Source organism: Eretmochelys imbricata, chromosome 23 (genome assembly GCF_965152235.1).
Source record: "Eretmochelys imbricata isolate rEreImb1 chromosome 23, rEreImb1.hap1, whole genome shotgun sequence".
In the NCBI taxonomy this organism is placed as follows: Eukaryota; Metazoa; Chordata; order Testudines; family Cheloniidae; genus Eretmochelys; species Eretmochelys imbricata.
The window spans coordinates 1157637-1185543 of NC_135594.1; the positions used below are offsets into that span (position 1 = coordinate 1157637).

The following is a 27907-nucleotide window of genomic DNA, read 5'->3' on the forward strand; positions in this document are numbered from 1 at the left end:
GGGGGGCCGAGGCATTAACCTTAGACTCACCAGATCACATCTCTCCAGCGCCAGGGAAAGAAGCAGCAGGCCCAAATCCCCACTCCCCTCCCAGAGCCAGGGACAGAACCCAGGAGTCCTGGCTCCCCCCACCCCCTCTAACCACTGGCCCCCACTCCCCTCCCAGAGTTGGGGACACAACCCAGGAGTCCTGGCTCCCCCCACCCCCTCTAACCACTGGCCCCCGCTCCCCTCCCAGAGCCAGAACCCAGGAGTCCTGGCTCCCCCCCCCACCCCCTCTAACCACTGGTCCCCACTCCCCTCCCAGAGCCAGGGACAGAACCCAGGAGTCCTGGCTGCCAGCCCCCAACACAGTAACGTCCCTCAAACCCAGGAGTCCGGCTGCTCGCTCACTCCCGGGTTGGCTGTTTCAGCCCTGGGGACGCGGGGGGGTCCCAGGTCTGTGGGCGGGAGGCGATCGCAACCCCCCGAGGGGCGGGCCGGACACACCTGGAGCGGCCAGGTAAGTGCCCCGCCGGCCAATCCCAGCCTCCCGAGGCGTCCGAACCAGCCAATGGGGCCGGGGCCGGCTGGACAGGGAGGGAGCCCGCGGGCGGCCCGTGCAAACCCCAGGCCCCAACCCGGTAGGTACCGACCGCAGCCCGGGCCCCATCGGGGGGCGCGATCTGGGCTCCGGGCTGGGCTGGGATTTTGCGCTGGGGCTGCAGCCCTGCAATGGGGGCTGGACCCCTCCGGGCTCACCCCTTATCTGTGCCACCCCAGAGTCCCTCCCCCCAAAAGCCCTGCAATGGGGGCTGGACTCCCCGGTTCACCCATTATCTATGCCCCCCTCCCCCCTTGCTGCAGTCCTGTTTCCCCCCCCCACCCCCGCAGCCCTCCCTATGAACTATATCTGCAGCTGGAGGCTGGCTGGGGTGGGGGCGGCGCTGCGGGGGGGGAAAGGAACAGCAGGGCAGAGGGGTGTGCGTGGTGGGGGAGGGTATGGGGGAGAGGCTGGGATGGGGTGTGGAAAGGGGGGTCACCTGTTTCCTCTAGGTGCTAGTGGAGAGAGGGGGTGGGGAGGGCTTGAAGCGGGGCTGGGGGGTGGGGTGGGGGAGGGGCAGTGGGGGTCCTGCTGGTGGAAGGTTGGGGGTGGGGGGGGAATCAGGTATGAATCAGGCTTTATAGTGTCCCAGTCCATGGGAGGGGGAGGGGTGCTCGTTGCTGGGGTGGAGCCGGCTTCCCGCAGGGCCGGGCATCAGCCCAGGACCCCAGTGGCCTCTTGGCCCAGGGGGCGGGAACGGCCCAAATGATAGGCACCTCGGGGTTGGCTTAACCAAACCAGAAGCCGAGATTGCTGGCCCCAAATGGCTGGTGTCTCCCTTCAGCGCTTGCCAGGTTTGCCTGGGGGCCGGAGCCAGAGCCCAGATCCCAGATCCCCCGCTCTTCAGGAGCCACTGGGCTTAATTCAGTCACTGTTCAGTCTGAACGCTGGCTCTGGGGGCAAACAGCTTCCACTTCTCTCCTTTACCTCATTCCTCTTCGGCGGGGCTGGCGGGCCAGTGCCGGCCCTTCCTGCAGGAATTGACCCAGGCCGCTGGGAGCTGTGGACGATTGTCCCCCGGGGAGAGCGGCGCTAGGATCTCCTTCCAGCTGGGTGGCGCTCCGGAGACCCAGGGCTGCTTCACACTTGGTTTGGCCAGCGACATTTGGTTTGGGGCTTTTCGCTGAGGTAGTTGGCGGGCGAGAGCCCTTGTGCGGACGCCGTGATCCTGGCAAAGTCCTTTCGCTGGGATGGCCAATCCCACTCGGAGGTGGGGAAAGCTCTCGCTGGTCTAACCTCCTTGCACTAACTGGGAGGCTTTGCCAGGCCTGCAAATCTCCTTAGTGTAGACAAGGCTTAAAAATGCTCCGTTCCCCTAATCCGGTTATCTCGATGGAGCTCACTGAGCATGATTAAACCCCCGGGTCCTGTGGTCCGGCCTACACCCAGCACTGACGTGAACATAGCTACCAGCTACTTTGCTGCGGGGGGGTGTAAAAACGTCACACCCCAGAGAGACCCAGCCTAAGCCCCAGTGTAGACACGGCTAGATGGACAGTCAGTCCAGATCCGCCTCTCGGGGGCTGTGACAATGTGACTCAGCAGGGAGGGGGGAGTGTTGACCTGGGAATGTGCCCTGGGGATGGGAGACCTGAGAGCCTGTCACCTGAGCCAGGAGGGGGAGGGGGAGGTAACACCTCTGCCCAGGAATGTGGACGGAGGCTGCAGCAGGGAACCTGCTGGGTGGGTTTAGTTTCCAGTTGGGGGCTGGGTGGAGGAACACAGGGAACCCCAGGGCTGGGGTCTAAGCTCCCTGCTCCCCCAGAAGGACGTGATTGAGGGGTCCTGGTTGTACCCACAAGCTCTGTTGTGGACTGTGTCCCTGTTGTCCAATAAACCTTCTGTTTTACTGGCTGGCTGAGAGTCTCAGTGGATCCCAGGAAGAGGGGTGCAGGGCCTGGACTCCCCCTCACTCCGTGACAGGGGCGGAGTAACGACAGCGAGAGACCCCTCCGAGTCGGCTGTCGGCGTAGACGTGCCCTGCTGAGCCCCGGGCTACGCTGCACAGTTAGGTCGACGCGAGGCAGCTCGCGCTGCCTGAACTCTGGAAGCGTCCACACGCAAACTTTGCTCCCGCTGACGTAACCGCCCCGCCCCGCCCCTTGATAACTCCGCCTCCCCGCACGGCGCAGCGCCACGGTCCACGCAGTGAGGTTGACGCGGGGTCAGCGTAGACACCGGCTGTTCCTGGCTCTCAGGAGCCGTCCCGCAATCCCCCGTGCTCATGGCACAACCGGTGCCCACGCTCCTGGTGAGGCTGCGCACGCCGAGCCGGGAGCCGCGTGTAGACGCGCACACGTGGTGGAATGACTGTGGCGGCCGTATGCCACCGTACGGCCACTTCATTTTGTTGTGTAGACGTGGCCTGAGGCTAAAACTCAACCTGCCGCGTTCCTGCCTTACCTTCGCCCTGCTCGGTCCAGGCGATCCTTGACTTTTCTCAAGGTCCCGGCCTTGTCCTCGGCAGCGTTTGTCTCTTGGCTGGCTGCAGCGCAGGGATCCCCGTCCCGGGTGCGCAGAAGTAACGCCCTCTGTTGCAGAGACGAAAAATCAGTGGTAGGAAGAGACTTGACTGAAATAAGCAGGCGCCCGGAGCATCTCTTGTGGCTAGTGACTTTGAGCGTTCGGCCAGCTGTTGCCGGATTTTCGGGGGGTGTCTGATATGGTTTGTAGAAAGACAATGCTGCGGTTTCTCTAACTCGCCCCCCGCCCACCTCTTCCTTGCAGGGAGCGATGCCTGCGGGAGTGAAGCGCAAACTCTCGGCGAGGGAGGATGTCTCGAGCGATGCCGTGGCCCCTCAGGACGCCGAGCTGTCTGCACAGCTGCACCAGCATCTCTTCTACGCCACGGTGGACAAATTCAGGAAGGAATGCGTGGAGAAAAGGCCTAACCTACTCCGCCAGGTGCTGATCTGCAACACCCTCCACCAAATCCGGGAAGAGATGTGCCTGGAAAAGTGCCTCCTACCTGGCCTGAATGCCCCGGCTGTTACGCATCCACCTCCTGTCCAGACGGAAGTCCCCCCCGCATCTCTGACCCGGGAGGTGAGATCCCGGCTCCAGGCAGCGAGCCAGCCTCCGAAAGGCCCGGGCGACACGGAGACAGCAGGGTTTGCCGCAGGCAATGGGTTTTCTGCAGCCTCTGCCGCCCCCGCCATCCTGGAGGCGCCGGAGCTGGTGCGGGATCCCGGTGGCCCGCAGGACTCGCTTGCAGACCCCGTGCCTGCTGTGGAAGAAGTGGAGCTGGTGCATCTCTTCGGAGCTGGCTCGTCGCAGAACCACCGGCAGCCAGACGCTGGAGAGAGCCATGGGCTGGAGACAGCGGGCAGCCGCTGTGCGGCTCAGGAGCTGTGCCGGGGTTCGCCGGGAGACGCCAGGGCAACCCTGAGTCTGGGAACTGCTTTGGGGGGAGCGTGGCCACAGGCCAGGGCTAATGATTCCTTCTTCAGGAGCTTTGAGACCCTGGACTCCGGCTACCTCAGCGACCTGGCCGGGAACGACGTGTTTTCCGACATCGACACTCTGGGCTTCGAGAGCTTTGGGGCAGAAGCACCCGGCAGCTGGCAGCCCTCCCAGGCCAGCGGAGCCCCGGCAGAGAGAGACTGGCATGACCTCGACCACCTAATGGAGATAGTCGTGGGCTCCTAAGGCCATGCTTCTCCTGCCCGTTCTCCGCGTACAGACACGGGCCGCTCAGAGTTTATTGTCTCAAGCGAGGAAGGCGGATAGCGTGTGCTGGTCGCTTCCTTCTCCTCTGACACCGCAGGACCGGCTCCAGCTGCTGGCATGGGTTGAAAACTCCTGGCTACCGCAGCCAGTCGGCCCCGACTTGCACGTGTGAGCCTACCTGTCCCATTGCCTCCTTCCTGTTGCTGACTGCTCCCGCCGGAGCTGGGAGTTGGAATCGCCGTTTTCCCGAAGACCGATTTGACTGTGTGTTAAGGCCGTAATGTTAGCGCCAAGAGGGAAGGCTACGAACAGAGGCAAGCGGCGTCTCAGGTCATTGGCCGCCTTCCCCCATGAAATTCCTGGGCAGCATCCGCCTTGGTAACGAGGTCTGCTAAACCGGTTCGCATCGGCACCTCTCTGGAACAGGCCTGTAATGCTCGGGCCCTGCACATCGCAACTTGCCGCTGGCTTTGCCGGCTGGGTCTATGTCCTGATACGGTGTCGGATTTGGGAGCCAGCTTTGCTACCTCTTTAACAACAGGCTGGTCTCGCCCGAAGTGGCATCGGGAGGGATTTGGGTCATAGAATCCGTGGGGCTGGGATTCTCTCGGGAGTCTCTCTGAGCGACGGTCATTTAGCAAGATGTCTTTTAATCTCTCATCCTTGTTCAGGCTCTCGGGTGGGGCTGCGGTGCGACCCCTCTCCTGCAAGGAGGCTGCAGGAGCGCTGCACGGCTGCGTGGGATTCGTCCTGGGCAGACTCACACCATCACAGTGACAGCAGCTGATCTACGGAGCCCTCGCTGCTGGCCTGCTGTCCCTCTGCCCCGAGACCACCGCTTGGTTCTTGCTCATGCCTCCAGCTGCCAGTCTTGCTGGGTTCAGGCAGCGAGCTGGCAAACAGCTGGGATTGGGGGGCTGTTCCCTGGATTCCTCTTCTGACACAATTTGTTGGCCGCAATATGTGACGTACGACGTACAACCACGTCCTTGTATATGCACAAGAGTCAGTAACAGTCTGTCTCTGTGGCTCTGTTTGTAATATTTTCCTGAGCGTCACAGAGCTCCATGCTCTTTGCAGCAGGCTTTTGGGTGAAGTCTTGTCAGTGTTTCAGACCCAATCATTTGCAGCGACTGGCCTGGTTTTTAAAATACCGACGGGCCTGTTTTCTCTTGCAGTGGGAACCTCGGTGCTCTGCCCTCAGCCAGTCCAGATCTGTGGAGAACTGCAAAACTTCTTAAGATTCAGTTGTGATTTTTAATGATTTCTTCTTAGGCCTCTGGGCCAAACTAGGCAGGCATGATCATTGTGTTCTGGGGCCAATGCTGAGACACCAGAGAGGGCCGTGACTTACCCGGTCTCTAGCCAGGTCCCTTTACGGGGTCTCAAGTTGGGCACACACAAGTCACTGCTACAAGTTGTGGTTTCAGTTCTCTTTTGGAAGCCTGGAATGTTTTCGTGGGTTGCTCTGGTCCTGTACCCCGAGATCTTTGCCTGAGTTGCTCCAGGGAACCAATCCTGTTGTAATATTACAAGCTCCTCTGGGGTGTAAATTTGGGGGTGGCGGCTGGGAATGCTTGAGAGGTCCAGCTTGCCTGTGTTTGGCCAGAGTTCTGTCTTCTCATTAGTCACAGCATGGAAGTTGACACATGCAGTGTCATCTTGTCGTGCACAAGAGACTAGACCCTGATTTTCAGATCTGCTCGGCCCCCTCCCGGCTTCAGCCATCTTCCCTGGGAGCTGCAAGGTGCTCAGGTGTTCAGCAGATCTGGGCTGATCGTAGGGGTGTCTGCACTCCTGGGAATCTGGACTTAAGGAACCCAAAGTCCTAGTGGGTGTTAATGTTTCAGGAGAATACACTGAAATGTGAGATTCATGCCAGATGTATGTGCCCTTGGAAGATAAAGCGTTACCGGGGGGGTTTGCCACGTGTGTGATGTCCATCTCCTTGGTGTACTGCTCGGCCAGTGCTGGGCGATCACAGTAGAATTGCACCTGTTCAGCGTTAGAATTATTAATCTGCTTTACTGTAAGCCATGGGCGGTGGACACTCTGTCCTGTCCGATGCCGGATGGTAACAGAACAAAAAGCAGACACCTTCTCCCAAAATCCTTGGTGCTGTTCAGAGATCTGTAGCCTGGCCGTTGCAATTTCCAGGTGCTGCGAAAGCTGTGTTCATGATGGAACTCCCAAACATGCCCTGCAGCTTCGGGGAAAACTCCTGTTTAAATCGAGTTGGGCCTGAGTGTGGAGCAGGGCTCTGTGTGGGAAAGTGGATGCACAAGGAGATCTAGTAGCTTTTGTTCTTAACCAAAACTACGTGACCTTAACTAAAGCTGTGAGCTTCATTTATCTTGTAGCATTGTGTGTGTGTGTGCGTTTCAATCCCTAATTACTTGCAAGGTGCAAATTATGGTTTTTCATACCTGACAAGCTCAAATTGTGCCATAATCTGGGTATAAAGGATTCAAATATCAGTGTTAAGTCACCCACTCGTGGCACATGCCCTGAATCTGCTGAGAAACTGTAGGGCAAATGCTCCTTACGCAGATCTGCATAATTAAACTGTTGCTCTACCTGAATTGTTACAGTTTAAACTAAAGTGTCTTACACTGATTGCCCCTCTTGTTAAACATGATTGAAGGGACTGTAGCTGTCTGCTCCGACAGATGGGCACATGTTGAAACAAACTATGCGGGCAAAACTATCACTGCGAGGTTAATTTAAACAGGACACTTCTTTACTTTACTTTGTGAATAAGAGTATCGGATCCATGGAGGAGGGAGCATTCTTCTTTCCCAGTGTGCCGATCGCATGGGAGTGTCTGAAGGGAGCTGCAGGATTTCACTGGGGGTTAGACTAGAGATGGTGGGGGAAACGCTCCTTTTCATTCTCACTGAAATATCTAGGGGGCTTCTGGTAGGAATGGTAGGGTGGGATTCTCTGCTCAATATTCTGCAGGAGATCAGAGTTGGGTGGACAAAACAAGTGACCTAGAAATGAAAGGCTCCATATCCCAGTGTAACTCCTGGTGCTATCCACCCCTTCGAAGGTCCTGGGCTAACAGTGTCCTTTAAATAAACAGCTGCCCTATGATTTCCGGACACAGAGCAGAGATCAAGAGGCAAGGAGGAAATTCTGCTATCTCGTTACTATCCAATTCTAGGGTGACCAGATGAAACGGACAAAATATTGGGACACGTGGGAAGCAAAAAAACCCCAAACCGCTGGAGTGGCCAAAGCTGCAATATCGGGACAAATGGCATCCCGACCCATTGGTTGGGACGCGGGACAAAGAACTAAAATCAGGACAGCCCCGATTTTGTCAGGCTGTCTGGTCACCCTGTCTGACTCCCATGCAGGAAGTTGGGCAATAAGCAAATCGGTAGGTCTCCCATCCTCACATTTGCTTTCCTTTTGCACACAAACTGTGGTAGAACTGGCCCCAGGCAGGGCTTGTCCGTGAGTGAGAAGCAGCCTCTCGGTAAAGACGAGGGAAGAAATTGCCCTATTTGTGGGACTTTTTCCAAAGTCTCATCTGTGGTTTGTTTTCAGGTTTTGCCCGTCTAGAAGCTGGTAGGAAATGGCTGTCTCCTAAAAACCGGTCTTTGCCTTTGCCCAGCCGTGCGGCTGGTTTGCTAGCATCTGGAAGCAATCACTGGGCAGAGTGATAAGTTCTTTCTGCTGCAGCTGGGCAGCGCGAACACAGTAACTGCACGTTCAGGGTGCACCCGGGAACAGCCTGTCTGGGGCCAGAACATTCAGGCCGAAGTAGCTCCCGCTCCGCGAAAGTAAAGAACGACTTGTGTGCCGGCCCTGCCACGCCTCTGAGCCTGGGCTGCCAGCGCCCTTGGCACGGGATCCAGTAGCAGGCACATCACTGTTAATGTCAGACCGGCAGCTTGGTGAGTTAACCCTGGAGGGCCCTGGTCTGCTGGGCGGGGAGCTGGTGAGATCTGGACTGGGGCCTTCGGTCTGATCGTGTTTAAAAAAACAAATGGAGAGAGACAAGGTGGGGAAGTAATCTATTTGACGGGACGACCGTGGGTGATGGGAGAGACGTGTTCCAGCTGCCGCAGCCTGGACGAAATGCACTGTGAGGGTGACTGGGGGGTCGCTGCTCCGTACAAGGCGGGTCGGACTGCTCAGCAAGAGGGTTAGCACCTTGCAAGAAACCCCTTGAAATGAGGTGGGTAAATAACACCTCTGCAGTCACAGGCCAAAGGAGGGTTTGGAGGTGGCAGGTGGTTTGTAATGAACCATAAAAGCAGCGTCTGGTGAGACCATGGCTTTGAGCGTCTAGGGGAGTTCTGAATTTAAGCTCCCAAGCTCATCTTTGGAGGGGGGGGCAGGTTTTCCCTGCGGACCGAGTGGTCGGATGTGGAGGGGTGGCTTGGGGTTTGTCTCTCATCCTTCCTCTGACAAAGCTCAGGCGAGCATGGGCTGATTGGTGCAAAATGTGGTGTGTTTTCAAAATGGCATTTGAAAAAGCAACACCGGCTGCCGAGGAATCACTTCAGGTAGCAGCGAGGAGCTGGACCCGGGAAGCCAGGAAAGCGGCAGGGCTGTTGCATTGGGCAGTCTTTCCCCTGGAAGCGCATTTCCCCTGCAGCTGGGCTCAGAGCTCCTATCAGTGTACCTCCTCCCACTCCCCGCCCAAGTAGCCTGCTGTCTGAATGGCCTCTCCTCGGGGTACCAGCTTCACACACCTGGAAACACCTCTGTCCACCCGCTTAGCTGCTCCCTGGACGCAGCAGGGTCAAGTGAATGGGGCCACTGGGTGGGGAACGGGGAGAGCGGGGTTCTATGCCCAGCAGGGTCAAGTGAATGGGGCCACTGGGAGGGAAACGGGGAGAGCGGGGTTCTAGGCACACTCCAGGTGCCTGGGCAAGTCTCTCTCCTGCTCTGTGCTTCTGTCTCCCCCTCTGTCTAATCCCTGGGGACTCCCAGGGCAGGGGCCGTCTCCCAGGCATATGGTGGTGCCTGGCTGCTGGGGGCCTGTTCTGCTTTGGAGATAGTAGAGGGAGGAGGGGGGCAGGGAGACCTTTGTTGGGCCGAGTTCCAGGGGTGAGAGAGATGCTTTTGAGGCCCTGGGGTGCCGGTGTGGCAGACAGGAATGAGCTGGGGGTGCTGACATGAGGCCGGTCAGAGGGGTGATGATTGGAAAAGGCTGAAGGCGGCTCAGGCCCAGGCGTGGGCCTGATGTGCAATGCTGGGGACCTGCTGCCTGGGGGTTGTTTGCACCCCAGCTCAGCTGGTCGCAGGGCAAAGCTGGCCCTTTCACTTTCGCTTTTGAGCCCCATGGCTGTTTTCACCTTCCTCTAAATCACATGAATCCTGACGCTCTGCGGCTGCCTGGCTCGGCAGGTCTCACCCTCACTGTGCTGCGCTGGGGGGGGGCTGGCTGGAACCGCCCTGGATGGAACGAGGCAGGATACCAGGGTAGATGGGCCCCCTGGCTTCGATGCAGATCCATGTCTAAGGACCAATGCTGGTTGCACTAAGGTGGCTGGGGAAGTGGGGCTGGTGAGGGTCAGGGGAGTGGAGGGGGGGCATGCCCTGGGTCTCCTCCTTCCCCCCCTCCTCCACCCCACCCCCAGCAGCTGCAGGCTGAGCCCCGACAAACTCATCCCACCCCCGCCCCCTGCCGGGCCTGTCACTCAAACCGCCCGCCCCGCCTCTCGCTTGAGTCGCTCACGTCCGCTCTCTGTATGTAGATGAGCCGCTTGGCCCGGGCCAATCAGATGGCAGTGGGCCAGGGCCTCTTGGTCTTTCCTTTCGCCCCGCCCCGCCCTCCAGCTGTGTTGATTCAGTCCCGTCCGCCCACTGTATGCAGATGAGGCGTGCGGCCGAGCCCCGCTATTGGCTGGCGCGCTACTTCCCCTCCTCCCCCGGACAATGGGAGGGGCGGGGCCTGGCGCAGCAGGGCAGATGTAGCAATTCCCGGTGGCCGAGTCGGTTTCGGAGCCGGAGGGGGAAGATGCCGGGTGCTGATTGGCTGCGCGGCGCGTTCCAAACCCCGCTGATTGGGCCCTGAGGATCCGGGTATGTAAATAAGGGTCTGGAGGGGTCTGGTTGCGGGGCTCGCGCTGCCCCGGGACGGGACGGGACGGGACGGGACGCGGGGGGGGAGCCCGGGGCCGGCCGCTGGGGGGAGCCCGGGGCCGGGAGCCGGAGCCCGAGCCCGGTGAGTCACCCGGGGCGGGCGGGGAAGGAGGCTCCGGCTGCTGCGTGACTCACCCGCCCCCGCCGCTGCTCCGCCCGCCGCGTGGGGCTCCCCCCCCGAGCAACGGGCAGCCCCCCCCGGGCCAGGGGGGGTAACGGGGAGACCCCCGGGGCGAGGCACGGAACAGGGGCAGCCCCCCTTGCAATGCATGGAGCACTGGGGACCCCTGGCAAGGGGCAGGTAACTTGGGGGCTCCCTGCGCAAGGGGCAGGTAGCAGGCGGCACCCCCAGTGCAGTGGGGCAGATGAATGGGGGTGTCGGGGGGGGTTCCCTCTTTGCCAAGCGTCCACCATTGGGGTGTCTAGCTCCCCATTCTGGCTGCGGGGCAAAAAATAACTAACCTACCTAGGAAACAAAATCGCCCCCTTTAGAAACGAAACCTTTGGGCCGGGGAGGAAAGCCCAGGGGGTTGGGATCAGACCCGGCCGTGCCCCTCCCCAGCTCCGGGCACTGAGCTTTGGCTCGAGGGGCACAGTCGTTCTCACGGCTTCCTTGCCTGCCGTTTTGCTCCTCAGCAGCCTCCAGCCATGGAACAATGTACAGCCGGAGTTGTGGGCCCCTGGAGTCTGGCCCAGTCCAGGTTCCCAAGGGCGCACAGACCATGGGCGAATGGCTCTTCTGGCAGGCACAGTCCGTAGGACCCTGCACTGGGACTCAGGACACCTGGGTTCTCTTTCATGACCTTGGGGAAGTGACTTTCCTGTCTGAGCCTCAGTTTCCCCATCTGTAGGCATCACTACATCATGTGCAGGTTGCCTGGAGACCTCCAAGTGCAAAGCCCCCCATCAGAGCAAGGACCTTATAATGGTGAGGGTTCATTCTCCTCTCACCCGCTCCAGGACAGGACCAAGACATGCTGCCAGGGGGCTGGGTGTGGGGGAAGTGGGTCCTGCTCAAAGAGGGTTCAGGCTTCCCAGAGCTGCCAGGCTGGTGCCCTGGATCTGCACATGTTTAAATCTCTCTGGGTCTGATTCTCCATGTGCCTGGGGCACCCACTTGCCCCCCTGCCAAGTGAGTGCCAGGTGCTGCCGGCTGCAGCTGAAAGCCATGGCAAATGGGCCGTGTGGTCTGGAAGACAGAGCAGTTGTCTGGGACTTAGGAGACCTGAGTTCTAGCCCTGGCTCTCCCTGGCCTACTGGGTGACCTTGGGCAAGTTGTGGTGCCCTGTTCCTCAGTTTCCCCATTCCTAGAAGAGAGAGGATGTGTGGCCTCCTCTGTGAAGTGCTTTGCAAAGATCCCTGTTTGTGCAGATGTAATTATGGGTACCGGGGTAGCAGCCGGTAGGAAATCAAGGCCCTGCCACGCTAGGTGCTGTGTGCACATATGCTGTATCAGTACGTCGACTGATAGTTCTTTGGGGCGTTTGTACGGTGCCTTGTAGCAGTGGTCCCCGCTTCTAATACCAATGATTAACGAGGATAATACGACATCCATGATAACTAATAATTTATATTAAGGTAGCACCCGAGGGCCCCAATCAGGCTCTGGGGCCCATCACACCAGATGCTGCACAGACTCTGCCAGAGAGGCAGCCCCTGCTCCAAAGAGCTCCCCATCTGAGTAGGCAACGGTGAGAGGGGAAACTGAGGCACAGGGAGGGGATGTACTCAAGGCCGCCCGGGGCAGAGCTGGGAATGGAACCAGCCCTCTGACCTGCTCGCTGGTTTGAATGCTGCCTTGGGTCCCGCCTGGCGCCTAGCAGCTTGGTTTGTGTCGAGCCCTTAGGAGGCAGGTGCCTGGAAACCATGGGCTGTGATTCATCTGTCACCCGCACGACACTGCAGCGTTAGTCACGTTGTGTCATCTCCGTGGCGCGCACAGGGGGTGCAGTGACGCCTCTGGCACAGCAGCTCTGCTGCATCCCACGGGCCATGATCCTGGCACGGTGCCCCGGCCCCAGCCTGGCAGCCTCAGGCCTGGGCAGGCATCAGGGAGCGCCAGGAAACCCCCCTTGCGTCCCAGCTGCTCCCTCCCTGCCCTGGGTTGGGGGCAAAGGGACAGGGCGGGGCAGTGTCCCCGGGGCTTTGGCCAGTACTGGTTCGGGGGAGCCAGTGTGATGACGTGGGACTGTTCTTAATGTTCTCTCTGAATATTGTGTGGGTGCCTCAGTTTCCCCTATGCCTTTCTTAAGTCTCTAGGTGGTGGGATAAGGGAGGGTGATTGTTGCAGAGCCTTAGAGGGCAGTGTGAGGCTGTCTAGGCAGAGAATGGCCGACACCCTGTCTCCTGGCCACTGATGGCTGACACTCCCCCCGCCCCCCCTGCAAAGGTTTTCTCCTGGCCCGGGAGAGAGACAAAGGCTGCAGGAGGAGCTGGGGGGGGGGCGGATTCTGGGGGAGATTGCTGGAGAGAGAAAAGGAGGACTTGTGGCACCTTAGAGACTAACACATTTATTTGAGCATAAGCTACAGCTCACTTCATTGGGTGGAGCTGGCTGGGGAAATGGGGGGAGGGCCAGATGGCCCTCTGGCCTCCCTGCCCCCCGAAGATGGACCTGACTGAGGGGTCCTGGTGTCTGCACCTACAAGCTCTGGTTTAGACCGTGTTCCTGTCGTCTAATAAATCTCCGTTTTACTGGCTGGCTGAGAGTCCCGTCTGACTGCGGAGTGGGGGGGCAGGACCCTCTGGCTTCCCCAGGACCCCGCCTGGGCAGACTCGCTGTGGGAAGCGCAGGGAGGGGCAGAGGAGGCTGAATGCTCCGAGGTCAGACCCAGGAAGGTGGAAGCTGTGTGAGCTGTGTGTCCTGCAGACAGGCTGCCCCCAGAGAGGAGACTCCCCCAGAGTCCTGCCGGACTTTGTAGGGAGCAGTTCCAGAGCATCGCCTGGGGACTCCGTGACAGCCAGAAGTGCAGATCCCCGGCCCCACTTCGGGTCTATGCTTTGGAGGGTGCGGGCACCCTTCATGGGAACTCGGGGAGAGGAGGGGAAAAGTGGGGGGACTCAGACTCCTTCCAGGGCCCATATGGCCCAGTGCTCAAAGCTATACAACCACGTCCCCTATACAATGCCATTGCACAGGAACTGAACAACCCCCCCCTTTAGGAAGGGCAGGCTCTATAGGACAGTATAGGCACCCCCAGGCTGTATAGTTCACTATTGACTGACACCCCCAGGCCAGCGGGGATCAAGCCAGTTAAGGGCCGGGCTGGTGTCTCTCCCGCACTCCCCTCTCTGGAGCTTTCCAGCCTTGGCAGCTCCGGCAGGGGGAGGAACCGCAGGGAGGCCTCGGCTGGGGGAGGCTGAGCTGGATCCCGTCTCCTCCCCGGCTGCCTGGGAAGAGAGCTCCAGAGGGAGGGTGTCGGCCTGCAGGAGAGGGGTGTGGGCCCCTCTTCCGCTGTAGGGAGCTGGGGTTAAATCTCCAGGGAGAAGGTTTTCGCTTCCCGGAGGGGACGGGTTGTCAGACGCAGGGGCCCCATCTGCAGCTTAGTGACAACAGCTCAGGTGAGTCCCTTGGTGCTGCTATCCTGGGGTGACAGAGGGGGAAACTGAGGCACTGAAAGGGGTGGGTCTTGTGCCCATGGGCACACAGGGCATCTGTGGCAGAGCTGGGATAGAACCCAGGAGTCCTGACTCCCACCCCCCTGCTCTAACCACTAGAACGTGCCTGAGTAGTGTGGCATAAACTGAAACTGGCTCACGAGTCAGCCCCGTCCCTGAGGCCCGGCTATGCTGGGGCCTTAGCCGTGGGGCAGCTGGGGGCAGGATGGTTCGGTGTTTAGGGCAGCTGCCTGGAGCTTTGCAGACCTGAGTTCAGCTCCCCTGCTTTTCCACAGACACTCTGCAGCCTTGGGCCAGCGTCTCTGGGCCTCAGCCCCCATCTGCACTGTGGGGCTCCCAGGCCTGCCCTGCCCCATAGGGGAAAGACTGGGCAGTGCTCACGGACCATGGCAGCCCAAGACTGGGGACACAGGAGCGGGTCTCAGAGGGGCGAGAATGGGCAGGGAGGAGTTAAATACCCTCCCCCAACTGGGGCTGCCCATTGGCTCCAGGAGGCTAATCCCCCTGCCTTGGGGGGTGTTGCGTCACCAGGACAACCAGAGCTGGAGGAGCCCCTGCTCATGGAGGTGACCCCCAGCTGCCTGGTCTTGTGTCCACTGGGGCTAGATTGCTGGGACTGAATAACAACACTTGGGAGTAGGACCCAGGAGTCCTGGCTCCCTGCCCCCGCTCACCAGACCCCACTTCCTGCCAGAGCTGGGGAGAGAACCCAGGAGTCCTGGCTCCCAGCCCCCCCGCTCTAACCACTAGATGCAGCTCCACTCCCAGAGCTGGAGAAAGAACCCAGGAGTCCGGTGCCCTGTGGTCAGGCGGCCAGGCCGTGCGCCTGGGTGCGCTTGAGGCTGCAGGCCGGTGGAACTCACGGCTCCCGTCTCTGTTGCAGACCCATGCTGGCCAAAGGCGTGAAGCGCACGCGGGGGGAGATGGAGGGCGGTGAGCCAGAGCCCCGGGACCCCGGCGCCGCCCCGGCCAGCTCCTTGTTCAACATCTCCATGCTGAAGCTGCACCAGAGCCTGCGGCTCGTGGAACCCAACTTGCGGCACTTGGTGCTGGTGGCCAACACCTTGCGCCGGATGCAGGACCAGATGCAGCAGGAGGCCGGGGGGCCAGTGGCCCCAGACAGCCCCAAGGCCCTGTCCGGGGTGGATTCTCCTGCCCCTGCCTCAGACTCTAGGGACAGTGGGTCGGAGCCCTGTCGGCAGCCACCCTCCGACAACCAGGGGGACGATCTCCTCCTCTCCACCAGGGACGCCTCCATCTCCGCCATCCTGGAGGACCTGGGCCAGGTGGAGGTCCTGAGTCCTGCCCGGCCCGAAGAGGAGCAGCTGCTGGCCGGCGAGTCTGGAGCCAAGCAGGAGCTGGCTCGGACCTCAGCCCCTTGCTTGGGCCCCTTGGAGCTGCTCAGCTCGGCCGGCTCCCTGCTGGAGGACGGCCTGGAGGACATCTTTGAGGACATCGACACCTCCATGTACGACTGCGACCTGTGGTCGCCCACCAGCCTCTCCGGCTTCAAGGCTTTCTCCGGCGCCGAGGACTCAGACAGCAAGGCGCTGGCCGGCGCCGAGGACCGGCTGGACATGAGCGACCTGGACTACCTGATGGACGTGCTCGTTGGGGGACACGCGCTCTGAGGGCAGGGGTGGGGGGCAGAGGGAGGCTGACAGTATTAAATACCCCTGGACTAATTTACCAGGGGCCTGATCCTCAGCTGGGGTAAATCCGGCACTGTCAGTGGAGCCGGCTGATACCTGCTGCAGACCCGGCCCCATGTTCCTCGGCCTGAATTCTCAGTCAGGCTTGGGCCCCTCTGCCCTGCCCTGGGGTGGCGTCAGCCCCCTGAGGGTTCCCATGCGTAAGGGTCTCCCTGGTCAGTGCAGAGCTGGTGTAAGGGCCCTGCTCCCAGCCCCTGATGTAGGGGGTGGATCAGGGGCATGGCTGGAGCACACTGTCCTGGGGCTGTTCTCTGCCCCCTGGGGCCCATAGGGGGAGAAGCATCAGTTAGAGCAGCCCTGAGGTTGCTCTAACTGACACCAGGGCTCAGAATACAGGGAGCACAAAGGGGCCTTAAAGCCACCGTAACCCCTGGCCCAAGAGCAAGAGCCAAGAATGGCAACATGTTCAGTAAGCCCCTCCCCAGTGCCCTGCCCCCCCGGTCTCACCCCCAGACCCCCCCATTGTAGCAAGATGAGCCGTGGCTGGGAGGAGGGTAAGAGGCCATTTCCTGGCCCTTGGTGGGTCCCAGGTTGGGCTCTGAATGGTTTGGAAATAACTTATTGTCTGAGCGACGGGGAAAGTGTCGGAAGCTCCTGAAAAGCTGCTGTGAACTGCTTTGAAAGGAAAATAACACCCCTGGCTCTGCACCCCGCTCCCACTGCCTCCTTGCACCCGCAAGCCCTTCCCGCCGCCCTGCCGCGCCAGCCTCAAGTCCTGGGTGGCTGCATCTCGTCTGCCCCTCTTTCCTTCGGGCTGTTCCCTGTGTCACTTACCCATGGGCCAGACCCCCACTCCATTGACCTGCATTACTTCCCACCAAGAGTGATCCCGCAGAGACCCCCCGCTTGCCCCCGGCCCAGAGCCCAGTGTGCACCCGGTGTGCCCACTCGCCCGTGTGAAGCTGGCTCTGGTCCCGGGGAACCGGTGCCGCTGCTGGGTGGGGTCCCAGCCACACCTGTCCAGGTATGTGGGGGGGGAGGTTAGACGGCTGGGACTAGTCCCAACGGAGACACAGAGATAAAGAGCCCTGTTTGAGCCCATCAGAGCTTGATTGTAACAGCGGGACGCCTGGGTTCTATCCCAGCTCTGGGAGGGGGGCAGGGTCTAGTGCAGGGTTAGAGCAGGGGGGTTGGGAGCCAGGATGTCTGGGTTCTCTCCCTGTCTTGGCCCCTGACTCACTGTGTAACTGTCAGCAGTCATGTCCCCTTCTGGGACCAGTGGCCAACGACTGTCCCCTTCCAGGGTGCTGGGACATCCCCACTCTGATCACACTCCCGCCCGGTGCTTCGAACCCAGGTGTCCTGCCTCCCACCCCTGCTGGCTGCACAGCCCTTCTGGGGCCGCAGAGGGAGGGGCTAGCTAAGAGCAGGGGGGTCTTGGCACTACCAGGTCCCCTTTCCCCCCATGGGAAATCAGCCATCTTGAAGCAGCCGCTTCAGCCGGGCTCTGGACGCAGCCCCAGGCGCTGGGCTGGGGTCAGCAGGCGCCCGCGGCCCTGGGTCTGCAGCGTGGGGTTCCTGGGCCTGGAGCTGCCGTCCCGGGGCCCAGTGCCTCTGGCTGCTCCTCCGTAACATGGGGCACCTGGCTCAGCATCCCCAGCGTGGTGGCTCAGGCCTCAGGGGACTGGTGCCGTTTGTTTTCCAGGGGCGCCATGGGTCCGGGCACAAGGCAAGCAGCTGGTGTGGGTGGCAGAGCCAGGATTAGAGTCCAGGGCCCCCAATTCCTTGCCCAGGGCCAGACCCAGTAGCCCCCACTGCCCCCTCTCTGGTTGTGCATTGGGGCTGCTTTGGCACACGGGGGCTCTGCCTGCTGCTGCTCCCCGGGGATGCACCCGGCGACTCTGCCCCACAGACCCGCGTGCTCGGGGGTTACCAGCAGCTGGGACTTTGCCCCTGGCTGGCGGCGAGGGGAAGGAGGGTGTCTCTGGCTCCTCGCTGCCCGGCCCCTGCTGCGGGACAGAGTTCACCAGCGACTGCTGTTACCGGGCAAAGCCGGGCAGATTTCGCTGCCAGCCTTGAACTCTGCTCCCTGGCCCTGGCAGCTGGCGCCCGGCCCGCGTCCTGCTCACCGTGTGCAGTGGTTGGCACCGACGCTGCGGCCGCTCCGCTGTGCTCTGCCCTGGCGCCGAACAAAGAACTGCCCCCGCGTGAGGGCCCAGCGCCAGCAGGGGGCAGCGTTCCCGCCCTCCCCAGCTCCCGGGGGTCGGCAAATGAGATGGTGAGACCCCATCACTGGCCTGGGCGTTCAACTGCTGGGCCTCTGCCAACTCCTCACTGTCTGTAGGAAACTGACCCCCTCCCTGGAGCGTGCCCCCCCCCAAAACAGGCGCATGGCAGGGTCCCAAAGGTCCCACGCTGGGCAGCTGCCGGCTCCTGCAGGACCCACACAGCCGCACGCTTCCCCCCCAGGGGTCAGCTACTCGCTCAGGGGCGGGGGAGAGGCGGGAGCTTGGGAAGAAACATTCCCAGCGTCTGCTTCCTTCCGCTCCAGGGCAGGTTGTGCCCGGGCCAGAGGAGCCGAGTCAGAGTGGAGGGTTCCCACGTCTCTGGCTGAGACCGGGCAGGAATGGGAGGGATGGGGGGCAGCCCATGGACAAAGAAAACGAGGAGAATCAGCGGAGACTCTGCCCCACATAGAAAACACACCCGTTTTACAATGCTTTACCCGTCACCATGGGGCCCCGTCACGCCGGGCGCTGGCCAGACCCCGGCCAAGATCAGGCCCCGTCATGCCGGGCGCTGCCCAGACCCCGGCCAAGATTGGGGCCCCATTGCGCCGGGCGCTGCCCAGACCTCAGCCGAGATCAGGCCCCGTCAGGTCGGGCGCTGCCCAGACCCCGGCCAAGATCAGGCCCCATCATGCCGGGCGCTGCCCAGACCTCAGCCGAGATCAGGCCCCGTCAGGCCGGGTGCTGCCCAGACCCCGGCCAAGATCAGGCCCCGTCAGGCTGGGTGCTGCCCAGACCCTGGCCGAGATCAGGCCCCGTCATGCCGGGCACTGGCCAGACCCCAGCTGAGATCAGGCCCCGTTGAGCCAGACGCTGCCCAGACCCCAGCCAAGATCAAGGCCCCGTCAGGTCAGGCGCTGCCCAGACCCCGGCCAAGATCAGGCCCCGTCAGGCCGGGTGCTGCCCAGACCTCAGCCAAGATTGGGGCCCCGTTGCGCCGGGCACTGCCCAGACCTCAGCTGAGATCAGGCCCCGTCAGGCCGGGTGCTGCCCAGACCCCAGCCGGGATTGGGGCCCCGTCGTGCTGGGCGCTGCCCAGACCCCAGCTGAGAGCATGTAACAGAGCCAGGATCTGAGCGCAGCCAGCTGTTCAAAGCGGCACCTTCCACGACCAGGAAGCAGCAGCCCGGCAGGAAATGACAAACCCTCCAGAAAGGATTGTCACCCATCCACTTCCCGGAGCGGTGGAGCCGGCTGCCCGGAGCTGGCTGAGCAGGACTACGCCCGCCGTCCTTTGAGCAATAGCTCAGAGGGGCTCTGCCCATTGCTGCTCCATCCTGGCAGCTCGGGAGAGGTTCCTTTCTGCAAACTTGGATGCCAGTTACCTCGGCCGCTCTGCCACCGTACCCCGAAGCCGGGTGTTTGCACTGAGGGCAGGAGATGGAGGAGGGTGCTCGACCTTGAGGCCTGGGACGCTGGAGACGGGGGTCTGGTCCCAGCTCCCTGGGTGACTGGGGGCAAGTGGCTTTGGGGCAGCATGTGCCAGTCTCTCTGGAAAATCAGCCCCTCCATTCACTGGGCCTCAGTCCCCTCTGTCCGGGGGGCACCCGGAGCTCCCAGCACCCGCAGCCATTGGGTGTTAACAAACCAACCTTCTGCCACATTGGCAGGGAAAATAAATCATCATAATTCTGTTGTGTGCGACCGAGTCCTGCTCCCAAACAGCTTACAGTGAGTGTGTGCAGCGCCCGGCGCGACAGGGCCCCGATCTCGGCTGGGGTCTGGGCAGCGCCCGGCGCGACGGGGCCCCGATCTCGGCCGGGGTCTGGGCAGCGCCCGGCCCGACGGGGCCCCGATCTCGGCCGGGGTCTGGGCAGCGCCCGGCCCGACGGGGCCCCGATCTCGGCCGGGGTCTGGGCAGCGCCCGGCCCGACGGGGCCCCGATCTCGGCCGGGGTCTGGGCAGCGCCCGGCCCGACGGGGCCCCGATCTCGGCCGGGGTCTGGGCAGCGCCCGGCCCGACGGGGCCCCGATCTCGGCCGGGGTCTGGGCAGCGCCCGGCCCGACGGGGCCCCGATCTCGGCCGGGGTCTGGGCAGCGCCCGGCCCGACGGGGCCCCGATCTCGGCCGGGGTCTGGGCAGCGCCCGGCCCGACGGGGCCCCGATCTCGGCCGGGGTCTGGGCAGCGCCCGGCCCGACGGGGCCCCGATCTCGGCCGGGGTCTGGGCAGCGCCCGGCCCGACGGGGCCCCGATCTCGGCCGGGGTCTGGGCAGCGCCCGGCCCGACGGGGCCCCGATCTCGGCCGGGGTCTGGGCAGCGCCCGGCCCGACGGGGCCCCGATCTCGGCCGGGGTCTGGGCAGCGCCCGGCCCGACGGGGCACCGATCTCGGCCGGGGTCTGGGCAGCGCCCGGCCCGACGGGGCCCCGATCTCGGCCGGGGTCTGGGCAGTGCCCGGCCCGACGGGGCCCGATCTCGGCCGGGGTCTGGGCAGCGCCCGGCCTGACGGGGCCCCGATCTCGGCCGGGGTCTGGGCAGCGCCCGGCCCGACGGGGCCCCGATCTCGGCCGGGGTCTGGGCAGCGCCTGGCGCGACAGGGCCCCCATCCCGGCGGGGGCCTGCAGCCACTACCCCATTGCCCTAAGCCCGGGGAGAAGGTGGATCGCTCCCCCTGGAGCCCAGTCGCAGGCCCGGGGGAGCGGGTTTGGGTCGGCACCTGAGCGAAGGTTAAAGGCTGCAGCGCAGCCGGCCGGGGGCTGGGCCGGGGCTAACGAGGTGCTAATTGGGCTGGGGAAGGCGCCGAGCCGGCGGCGGGCGGGGCAGCGGCTCCCCGGGTTAGCGGCTCCCCAAGGTAAGAGCAGCCCCCGTGGCCCTGGGGTCCGGCTGGGGAGGGGGCCCCCCGGCCGCGGTTGTGGGGGCCCTTCGTGCCAGACGCTGCCCGGGCTGCGATGGGGGGGCCGTCGTGCCAGGCGCTGCACAGACTCGGTCCCAGGCACTTTCCCTGCCATGAAGAGCTCCGGGTCTGACCCGGCCAAGGAGGCTCATTCTTCCGCACGTGACTGGAGGGGAAACTGAGTCCACGGAGATGCCAGGACTTCCCACAGGTGAGTGGCATGAGTGGCCATGTCTCCTGTGTCCCAGCCCAGAGCTGCCCCCCGGCAGCCTGTAGGGAAAATCCTCTCTCTGTCTCTGGTCCTCCCCCTACGGCCGCCCAGGAGCCAGCCAGCCCCCCCAGCCATGAGCTCACAACCCGCGGGGTCTCCTCCCCCGTGCCCGCCTGCTGCCCCAGCCGGAGCCATGTCCCAGTCTGGCTTGCAGGGGCCTGGTGCGTAGCCCAGCGGCTTCTTTACGCCCAGGGCTGCGAGTGGCCTCGAGGGCCCGTCCGGTGGGCTCAGGTTCCCGCTGCAGGCAGCCGGGCACGTCCCTCTGCTGCCCAGCTCAGCGGCTCGAGGCTCGGCACGAGATGCTGTCTCAGGCCTTCTGGATGGGTGACGGGTCACGGCCCCGGGCTCCTACCTGGCCTTGAGCCTGCCCTGTCCTGTGCTGGGCGCGGCAGGGGGCATGACTGCGGCAGGCGCATTGTGTCGGGGGCTGGCAGCAGTCGCTGGTCTGTGCCCACTCCCCGGGCAATGCGAATTCCCCTGCGAGCCCACTCCATTCCTGGACGGGCGGAGATGAATGCCCCATTCTCTCTGCACCCGCAGCTTTGGGCCTGCCCCATGGGCCGTGCCCGGTCTTAGAACCGTGTCTCTGGGCTCTGTCTCCGTGTCCCCCGGGCGCTCGGAATCACCAGCTAACGGCATTCACCGGGCGTGCAGCAGAGCCTGCGTCTGACCCCCGCCCAATCCCAGGGACTTCCGCGCGGCAGAGAGCCCAGGAGTCCCCACTCCCAGCCCTGGCTGCAGGCCCCCGGCTCCGGGCCCCCCGCTGCAGGCAGTCTTGGTGCTGAGTGCCCAGGCCCCAGCCCCCAGGCGCTACCCCCCTTCCCCCTCTGTGCACAGGCAGTGCCGGCCCTGCGGCACCGGGTGTTCGCAAGGTGCCCCGCGTAGCTGACCTGCAGGGCTCTCCCCAGCCCCGGGCGCGGTACGTGCTGTGATCCTGCAGTGCTGGCCTGGGACAGCCAGGTACCATGAATCCAGGGTCCCAAAAGCCTCCTGCCCGGCCCTGCGGCAAGACGCCATCTCCTGGGACCAGCCTTGGCATCAGGACAGGGCTGCTCTGGGGTTCTGGGAGGGCTCCCGAGGGGGCTGCGGCTGCAGAGACCCTCGCAAATTACTCGACTCCCCCCCTCTTTCAGGGTCTCTGTTTGTGAGGGGCTTTCTCCTTCCACCGGGTGTGACGCTCCTTCCAGCCACCTGGGCGGCTCCTCCATTGCCCTGGGCGGTGGCTTCCCACAGACCGTGCCCCGTGGGAGCCGCAGTGTGTGGGGGCAGGGCAGGGCCCCGTTCCCTTGTCGGGGTCACGGGGCTCTCTGCAGGAGCTGCCAGTCCATGCAGCCAGGCCTGGCACACGGCTGTGGCGTTAATCGGGGGGGTTGGGGCAGACCCAAGTGGCTGCTTCCTATTTCCTCCTCTCTTGCTCGTTACACACGACTGGTGTGTGGCGTCCCCTCTGCGTGGGTGGGAACGGCTGCCCGGGGCGCAGGACGGCTGGGACTCGGGGCCTGGGGACTTACGAGCGGGACCTGTGCAAAGTGCTTCTCTCAGGAGGGGTAGGGACTCGGACGCCTGGGTTCTGTTCCTAGCTTGGCCGCTGTCCCGCGGGGGGATCTTGGGCAAGCTGCTTCCCCCGCACTGAGCCTGGCAGATAATGACCTGCCCTCTCTGGACAGCACAAAGCCCGAGAGGCGTGCTGGGCGTTGGACACGCCGCACTCCGCTGCCCCGGTCAGGCGCGACGCGGCTCTCGGCGGAAGGGCCGGCTCACGGGAGCGCGTCGGACGCCCCCAGCAGCAGTAAGCGCTACGTCCCGCCCCGAGCTGGGTCTGGCGCCGGAGCGATTTACACGGCCGCCTTCTCTGCTACCAGCACGCTCCCGCCGGAAGGAGGGGGACTGAGGTGCTGATGCCGAGTGTACGCTGGGGTCGCTGACGGCGGCAGGGGGAGGCCGGCAGAGTGTCTCTTCGGAGCCGGGGCTGGCTTGCACGGCCCTGAGCGTGCTCGGTGCGTCACACACGATGGTGCGAGGTGTGCGTCTGTTACTGGGGGGGCAGGGACCCGATGGACACACGGGCTCCATGGTAATAGGTGCTGTACACAGATGGTGAGCTGAATTGGGTCAAACTTAATTGAAACCAGGTGTAACAGCTGCAGAGAGCTCGGTGATGGAACCAGGTCACTAAAACAACCGCAGCCTCCTCCCAGACCACAGGCACACCTGAGCAGAGGGGGTTTGATGGCTGGGAATTGCCCGCTGGAGCGGGGCGTCTGCGTGAGAGAAGCTGCGGAAAGCCGAAGCGGCAGCCAGAACTAGCACTGGGAGGAACCTGGCTCAGAGCAAAGCCGCCCGTGGGAGCGCTTTTGGGCAGAGTGCTGGCTGGGAAGGGGCGTGAAGCTCTTTGCTGATGCTGTCTGCTGGTGTTTTATTCGTGCTGCCCGAGGGAAAGCTGTGTCTGTAAGCGACCAAAGACATTGTCACAGTGTTGTGTCCCCCAGCTCCTCCATAAGCTTCTCTTCTGCACCAAAACAGCCCTGGAATGTGGGCGACCTGCCTGGGCCCGAAAGGGGCACCAGTAGCAGACTGTCCTTGCCCTGAAGAGCTTCGTGTTGACGTAAAGCAGACCCAGGAAGGCTTTGCCCCGTGTCAGGGTGTGAACAGAGGCCCCAGGTCGGCGGCAGAGCTGGGACTCCAAACCCAGAGCTCCACAGACCGAAGTCGGGATCTGAGGCGGTGCAGAAGGGACGTTGCTGGAGCTGGAGTGGGGGAACTGAGGCAGCGTCCAGTGCAGCTTCCGGCAGCCTGGCCCCGGGGCTTTCCAGAGGCTGCGAGGTGAGGCCGGGGGCATGTCCGCTTGTCTCCTGGTGGAAGCTGCCGCAGGCGGAGGATGTCCTGTGTTTACGATAGCTGGGCAGGGCCTCTCTCCCAGAGCTTGGCCTGTTCCCAGGGAAAGGGCACAAACCGTGTCTCCCCTGACGGGATCTGGGGCGGGGGTGGCTGGGCTTCAAAGGGGGCTCCACGTCTAGCTCCCCTCGGCCCGGCTTTCCTCCTGGCTCGTTCGGAGCAGAACCTGGCACCTCCTGGGCGCTGTCTTGGGAAGTGCTGAGAACCCGGAGCCTGGCAGTGCAGCAGCCAAGGAGGGGCTGGGGCCGGGGTCCTGTGCGGAGCGGTCCTGGCCTCGCATCCCCTGGCGCACCATGGACAGCCGAGGTCCTAGCACGCCAACAGCCCGGCCCCTGTGAGGGGAAATGAGCAGAGCCCAACCTTCTCCCTTGAGAGCAAGCCTGGGATTCGGAAAGCAGCCTTGTGACTCTGGGGAGGGCCTGAGTCCCAGCTGTGGGCGTCATGGGCCCCTCCCCAGAGTCACTCACCGCCTTGGAGAACTTGGGTCTTCAGTTCTCAGCTTCTCCTTTATTTCTCCCCTTTTGCAAACGGGAATCTTGTGAGGAGACTCGCTGCAGCCGGCTTGGAGCCCCTCAGGCCTGCTTTGCCTGGCCACTGAGGTGTCCCTTCCCCTTGGGCTGAAGAGCGGCTCCCCTCTGCCTCGGTGGGGTCTAAACCGTGCACTCGGAGAAGGAGAAACCCCCCAGGGCTGCTGGCACATGGCGCTGCTGGCAGAGCTGGGAATGGAACCCAGGAGTCCTGATTCCCCCCCCCCCCCGCTCTAACCACTAGCCTACATTCCCTCTCCTCCATGGATGCTGCTTTCTGGTCAAACTTCCTCTCTCTGACCGATTCAAGTGCCAGTCACTGAAAGTCCTGGGTCAATCCACCCACTTCCTCTAGCCCGTGCCCTTGTCTTCACGGCCACACCGGCTGCTGCTGTGAGACACGAGGCGCGGTCTTCCATCCGTGACCCAAGGGACGCGGGTTTCGGGGCCCGGGGGCAGATCTCCAGCGAGGACCGGGGCCCCCCACCACGCCGCACTCCGGTATCGGCGGGAGGGCAGGTCTCTTCCTTTCCAGTTTGGAGTCGGACAAGTATCCGCACAAGCCTCCCTCGGGCCCGATGCTGCATCTCCGCCCTTCCCGTCACCTCCTGCAGCTCTCAGCACAGAGCCCTTCCCCTGCCCGGCCGCTGGGTCCCCGATGGGCAACTGGCTCCGGGTTGTGCGGCTCGGGCCTGGGCTCCCCTCCTGCTCCTGGGGTGCCCACACGCTGCTGCCAGCCCGGTCCCTCCGCCCCGACACGGGGAGTAGCCAATTGCACTTTAATTAACACCTTGCGAGACCTGCTGTTTGCAAGGTGCTGACGAGGGTGCATAGATCAAGGTGCTGCTCCCACGCTGCCCCGGGAGGACATGCTGGGGCCAGCTGGGAAAAGCACGACACGCCCCCCCCCCCCCGGCGTGATGAAGTGGGACTGTTCTTAATGTTTCCTCTGAATAGTGTGGGGGTGCCTCAGTTTCCCTAGGCAGTTCTTAAGTCTCTAGGGGGTGGGATAAGGGTGTATGATCATTGCAGAGCCCTAGAGGGCAGGTGTGTGCAGGGGTCTGGACACAGACAATGGCCGACACCCTGTTTCCTGGCAACTGATGGCCTGGGCCCTTCCCCCCTGCAAGGTGAGAGCTAAAGGGTTGGAGAACAAAGGAATCCGGTGACCTCCTGGCCTGGGAAAGGGACGAAGCCCAGAGGAGGAGGGGCTGGAGGGAATTTCAGTTTGGGGCTGGCTGGGGACATGAAGTGAAGGGCAGACGTGGTTGTCTGGCTCCCTGCCCCCCAAAATGGACCCGGCTAAGGGGTCCTGTTCTCTGCACCTACAAGCTCTGTGTTAGACCATGTTCCTGTCGTCTAATAAACCTTCTGTTTTACTGGCTGGCTGAGAGTCACGTCTGACTGCGGAGTTGGGGGGCAGGACCCTCTGGCTTCCCCAGGACCCCGCCTGGGCAGACTCGCTGTGGGAAGCGCACGGAGGGGCAGAGGATGCTGAATGCTCCAAGGTCAGAGCCAGGAAGGTGGAAGCCGGGGAAGTCTCTTGCCCTGCAGACAGGCTGCTCCCAGAGAGGAGACTCCCCCAGAGTCCTGCCTGGCTTCGTAGGGAGCAGTCCCAGAGCATCGCCCGGGGACTCCGGGACAACTGGTGGCAGAGGTGGGATGTACTGCACCCCACGGATGGTGCTTCCTGCAGTAAGTGACTGGGGAGCAGTAAAACAAAGGGGGATTGCCGAGGACCAGGCGTGCTGAAGGCTCAGAGAGGAGCGGTTTCAGGGGGCGGTTAACCCCTGGGAGTGTGTGACCAGCGAGAAGGACTGTGCAGTAATGGGGTCCCCCTGGGGACTGCGGTGAGCATTCTCAGGGGCGGAGGAGTCTGCAGCTTGACCCTGGCAGAGAGGTGGTGACCTCGAGAAGGGCTGGCACACTAGGGGTTCTCCCTGGAAACCGTGGGGAGCTGAGAGCACACAGGCCTGTGAGTCCACAACAACTTGGGAGGAGCGGAGTGATGGCCTGTCCCCATCTCCTTCAGAAGGCCATTGTAACCCTGTGCAGAAAGGAAGGGTTGAGCATTGGAAAGTTCACCAAAGCAGAGTTAATCGTGCAGCTGGAGGAGGATAACCGCTCTAAGGAACAGATTCCTGACCCCAAATGGGGCTACAGCAGGATCTGGGAGCAGCTGGAGTGGTGGCCAGGCATCCCCAAGACTCCTGTCCCCGACCAGACGAGGGTCTTCATGATCGGGTTCCCCATCCGGGGATCAGAGACGGACGGGATTGGAGCTGAGTCCGAGAGAGCAAGAGGACTGTGAGAGACAGCGAGAGCCCGACAAAGAGCTGCAGAAGCAGCAGCAGCATGAACTGGCGGTGGGGGAGCGGAGATGCCTAGGGGACCTCCCCGGGGTGAGTGGGGATAGACCCCGGGGGGCCAGTTCTGCAGGGAACCTCGAGACTAAATTGCTGCCCCTGGTTAAGGACAGGGGGGATGTGGATGCCCACCTCACTGCCTTTAGCAGGCTGGCGATTTGAACCAGGGGGACCCTGCGGAAAAGCCCCGGTGTCTAGCTCCCTTGCTGGGTCCCAAGGCCATAGACTCCGTCAGCCAGATGGGTGGGGAGGTGGACAGGCTCCCACTCCTGACCCCAACCTATATGTCTGTGTGGAGTTTCCTGGGGCCAGGCCCCTCGGACCCCCAGTGGGGGCGGAAGGTGATGGTCAACGGGGAGACATTCCTGGGGTAGCGAGATCCTGGGACAGAGAGAACTGGTGTCAGGCCCTGGGTGGTGCAGCCTCAGATGCCGAGGGGCTGGGTGAGCTGGGTGAGGGTCCCAGGGACGAAGCCCCTCGCCTTCCCTGTGGCCCAGATCCCTGTGCAGACCCAGGAGGAGTGGGGCTGGCTGGCCTTTGGGGTGCCCCAGGATACCAGCTGCGAGACCCTGTTGTGGGGTGACTGTGTCTCTTTGGGACAGGATCCAGGCCCTGCTCCGGTAACTGCCGAGGGTTTGAATTTGAATCCAGAGAACCAATCGGCAGAGAGGGAAATGGTCAGTGAAAATGCAGATGACCTGGCTGGCAGGGGGGAGGAGCGGCTAGGCTCAGGCTACCTGCCTGCCTGTAACCAGACCCCTGGGGCTGGGTGGGACAGAGAGATGCTCCCCGCCCCCTTACACACCGGAGAGGGGGGCTCAGGTGGCTCACGCTGGCTCTGATGCAGTGAGGAAAGCAAGGAGCTCGCTGCCTACCCCCGCTGGGACAGCAAGGGCAGCGCTGAGCACGGGGAGAGCTGAGACCCCAGCTGAGTGGGGGGAGACACAGGCAGGGCAGGGGATCTGTTGGGAGTGGCAAGGTGCTGGGTAAGGAAAGTCTGGATGAGCCTAGGCAGCCTTGTGAGCTGATGGCTGTGTCTAGTCAGCAGTGGGGGAAGGCGAGGAGAGTGGAAGATGAGTGTCCCTGGACCTTACCTGTTAGC

At 62.8% G+C, this 27907-nt stretch overlaps 2 protein-coding genes across 5 annotated transcripts; both read left to right on the forward strand.

Annotated features, from left to right (window-relative positions):
- The first annotated feature begins 3316 nt into the window (after nucleotides 1–3316).
- On the forward strand, nucleotides 3317–6834 carry SERTAD3 (SERTA domain containing 3). Of its 2 annotated transcripts, none has more exons than XM_077840096.1 (2): nucleotides 3317–4582; nucleotides 4924–6834. In XM_077840096.1, the coding sequence occupies exon 1, from the start codon at nucleotides 3317–3319 to the stop codon at nucleotides 4229–4231; it is 915 nt and encodes a 304-aa protein (XP_077696222.1). In that variant the 3' UTR covers nucleotides 4232–4582; nucleotides 4924–6834. The 2 variants fall into 2 exon arrangements, with proteins under 2 accessions (XP_077696222.1, XP_077696223.1); XM_077840097.1 differs by having other exon boundaries at nucleotides 3317–4566.
- Nucleotides 6835–6979: 145 nt separating this feature from the next.
- SERTAD1 (SERTA domain containing 1) lies at nucleotides 6980–16335 on the forward strand. Of its 3 annotated transcripts, none has more exons than XM_077840099.1 (2): nucleotides 6980–8157; nucleotides 14859–16335. In XM_077840099.1, the coding sequence occupies exon 2, from the start codon at nucleotides 14863–14865 to the stop codon at nucleotides 15604–15606; it is 744 nt and encodes a 247-aa protein (XP_077696225.1). In that variant the 5' UTR covers nucleotides 6980–8157; nucleotides 14859–14862; the 3' UTR covers nucleotides 15607–16335. The 3 variants fall into 3 exon arrangements, with proteins under 3 accessions (XP_077696225.1, XP_077696226.1, XP_077696227.1); XM_077840100.1 differs by lacking the exon at nucleotides 6980–8157 and adding an exon at nucleotides 9346–10297; XM_077840101.1 differs by lacking the exon at nucleotides 6980–8157 and adding an exon at nucleotides 13185–13918.
- Nucleotides 16336–27907: the final 11572 nt, after the last annotated feature.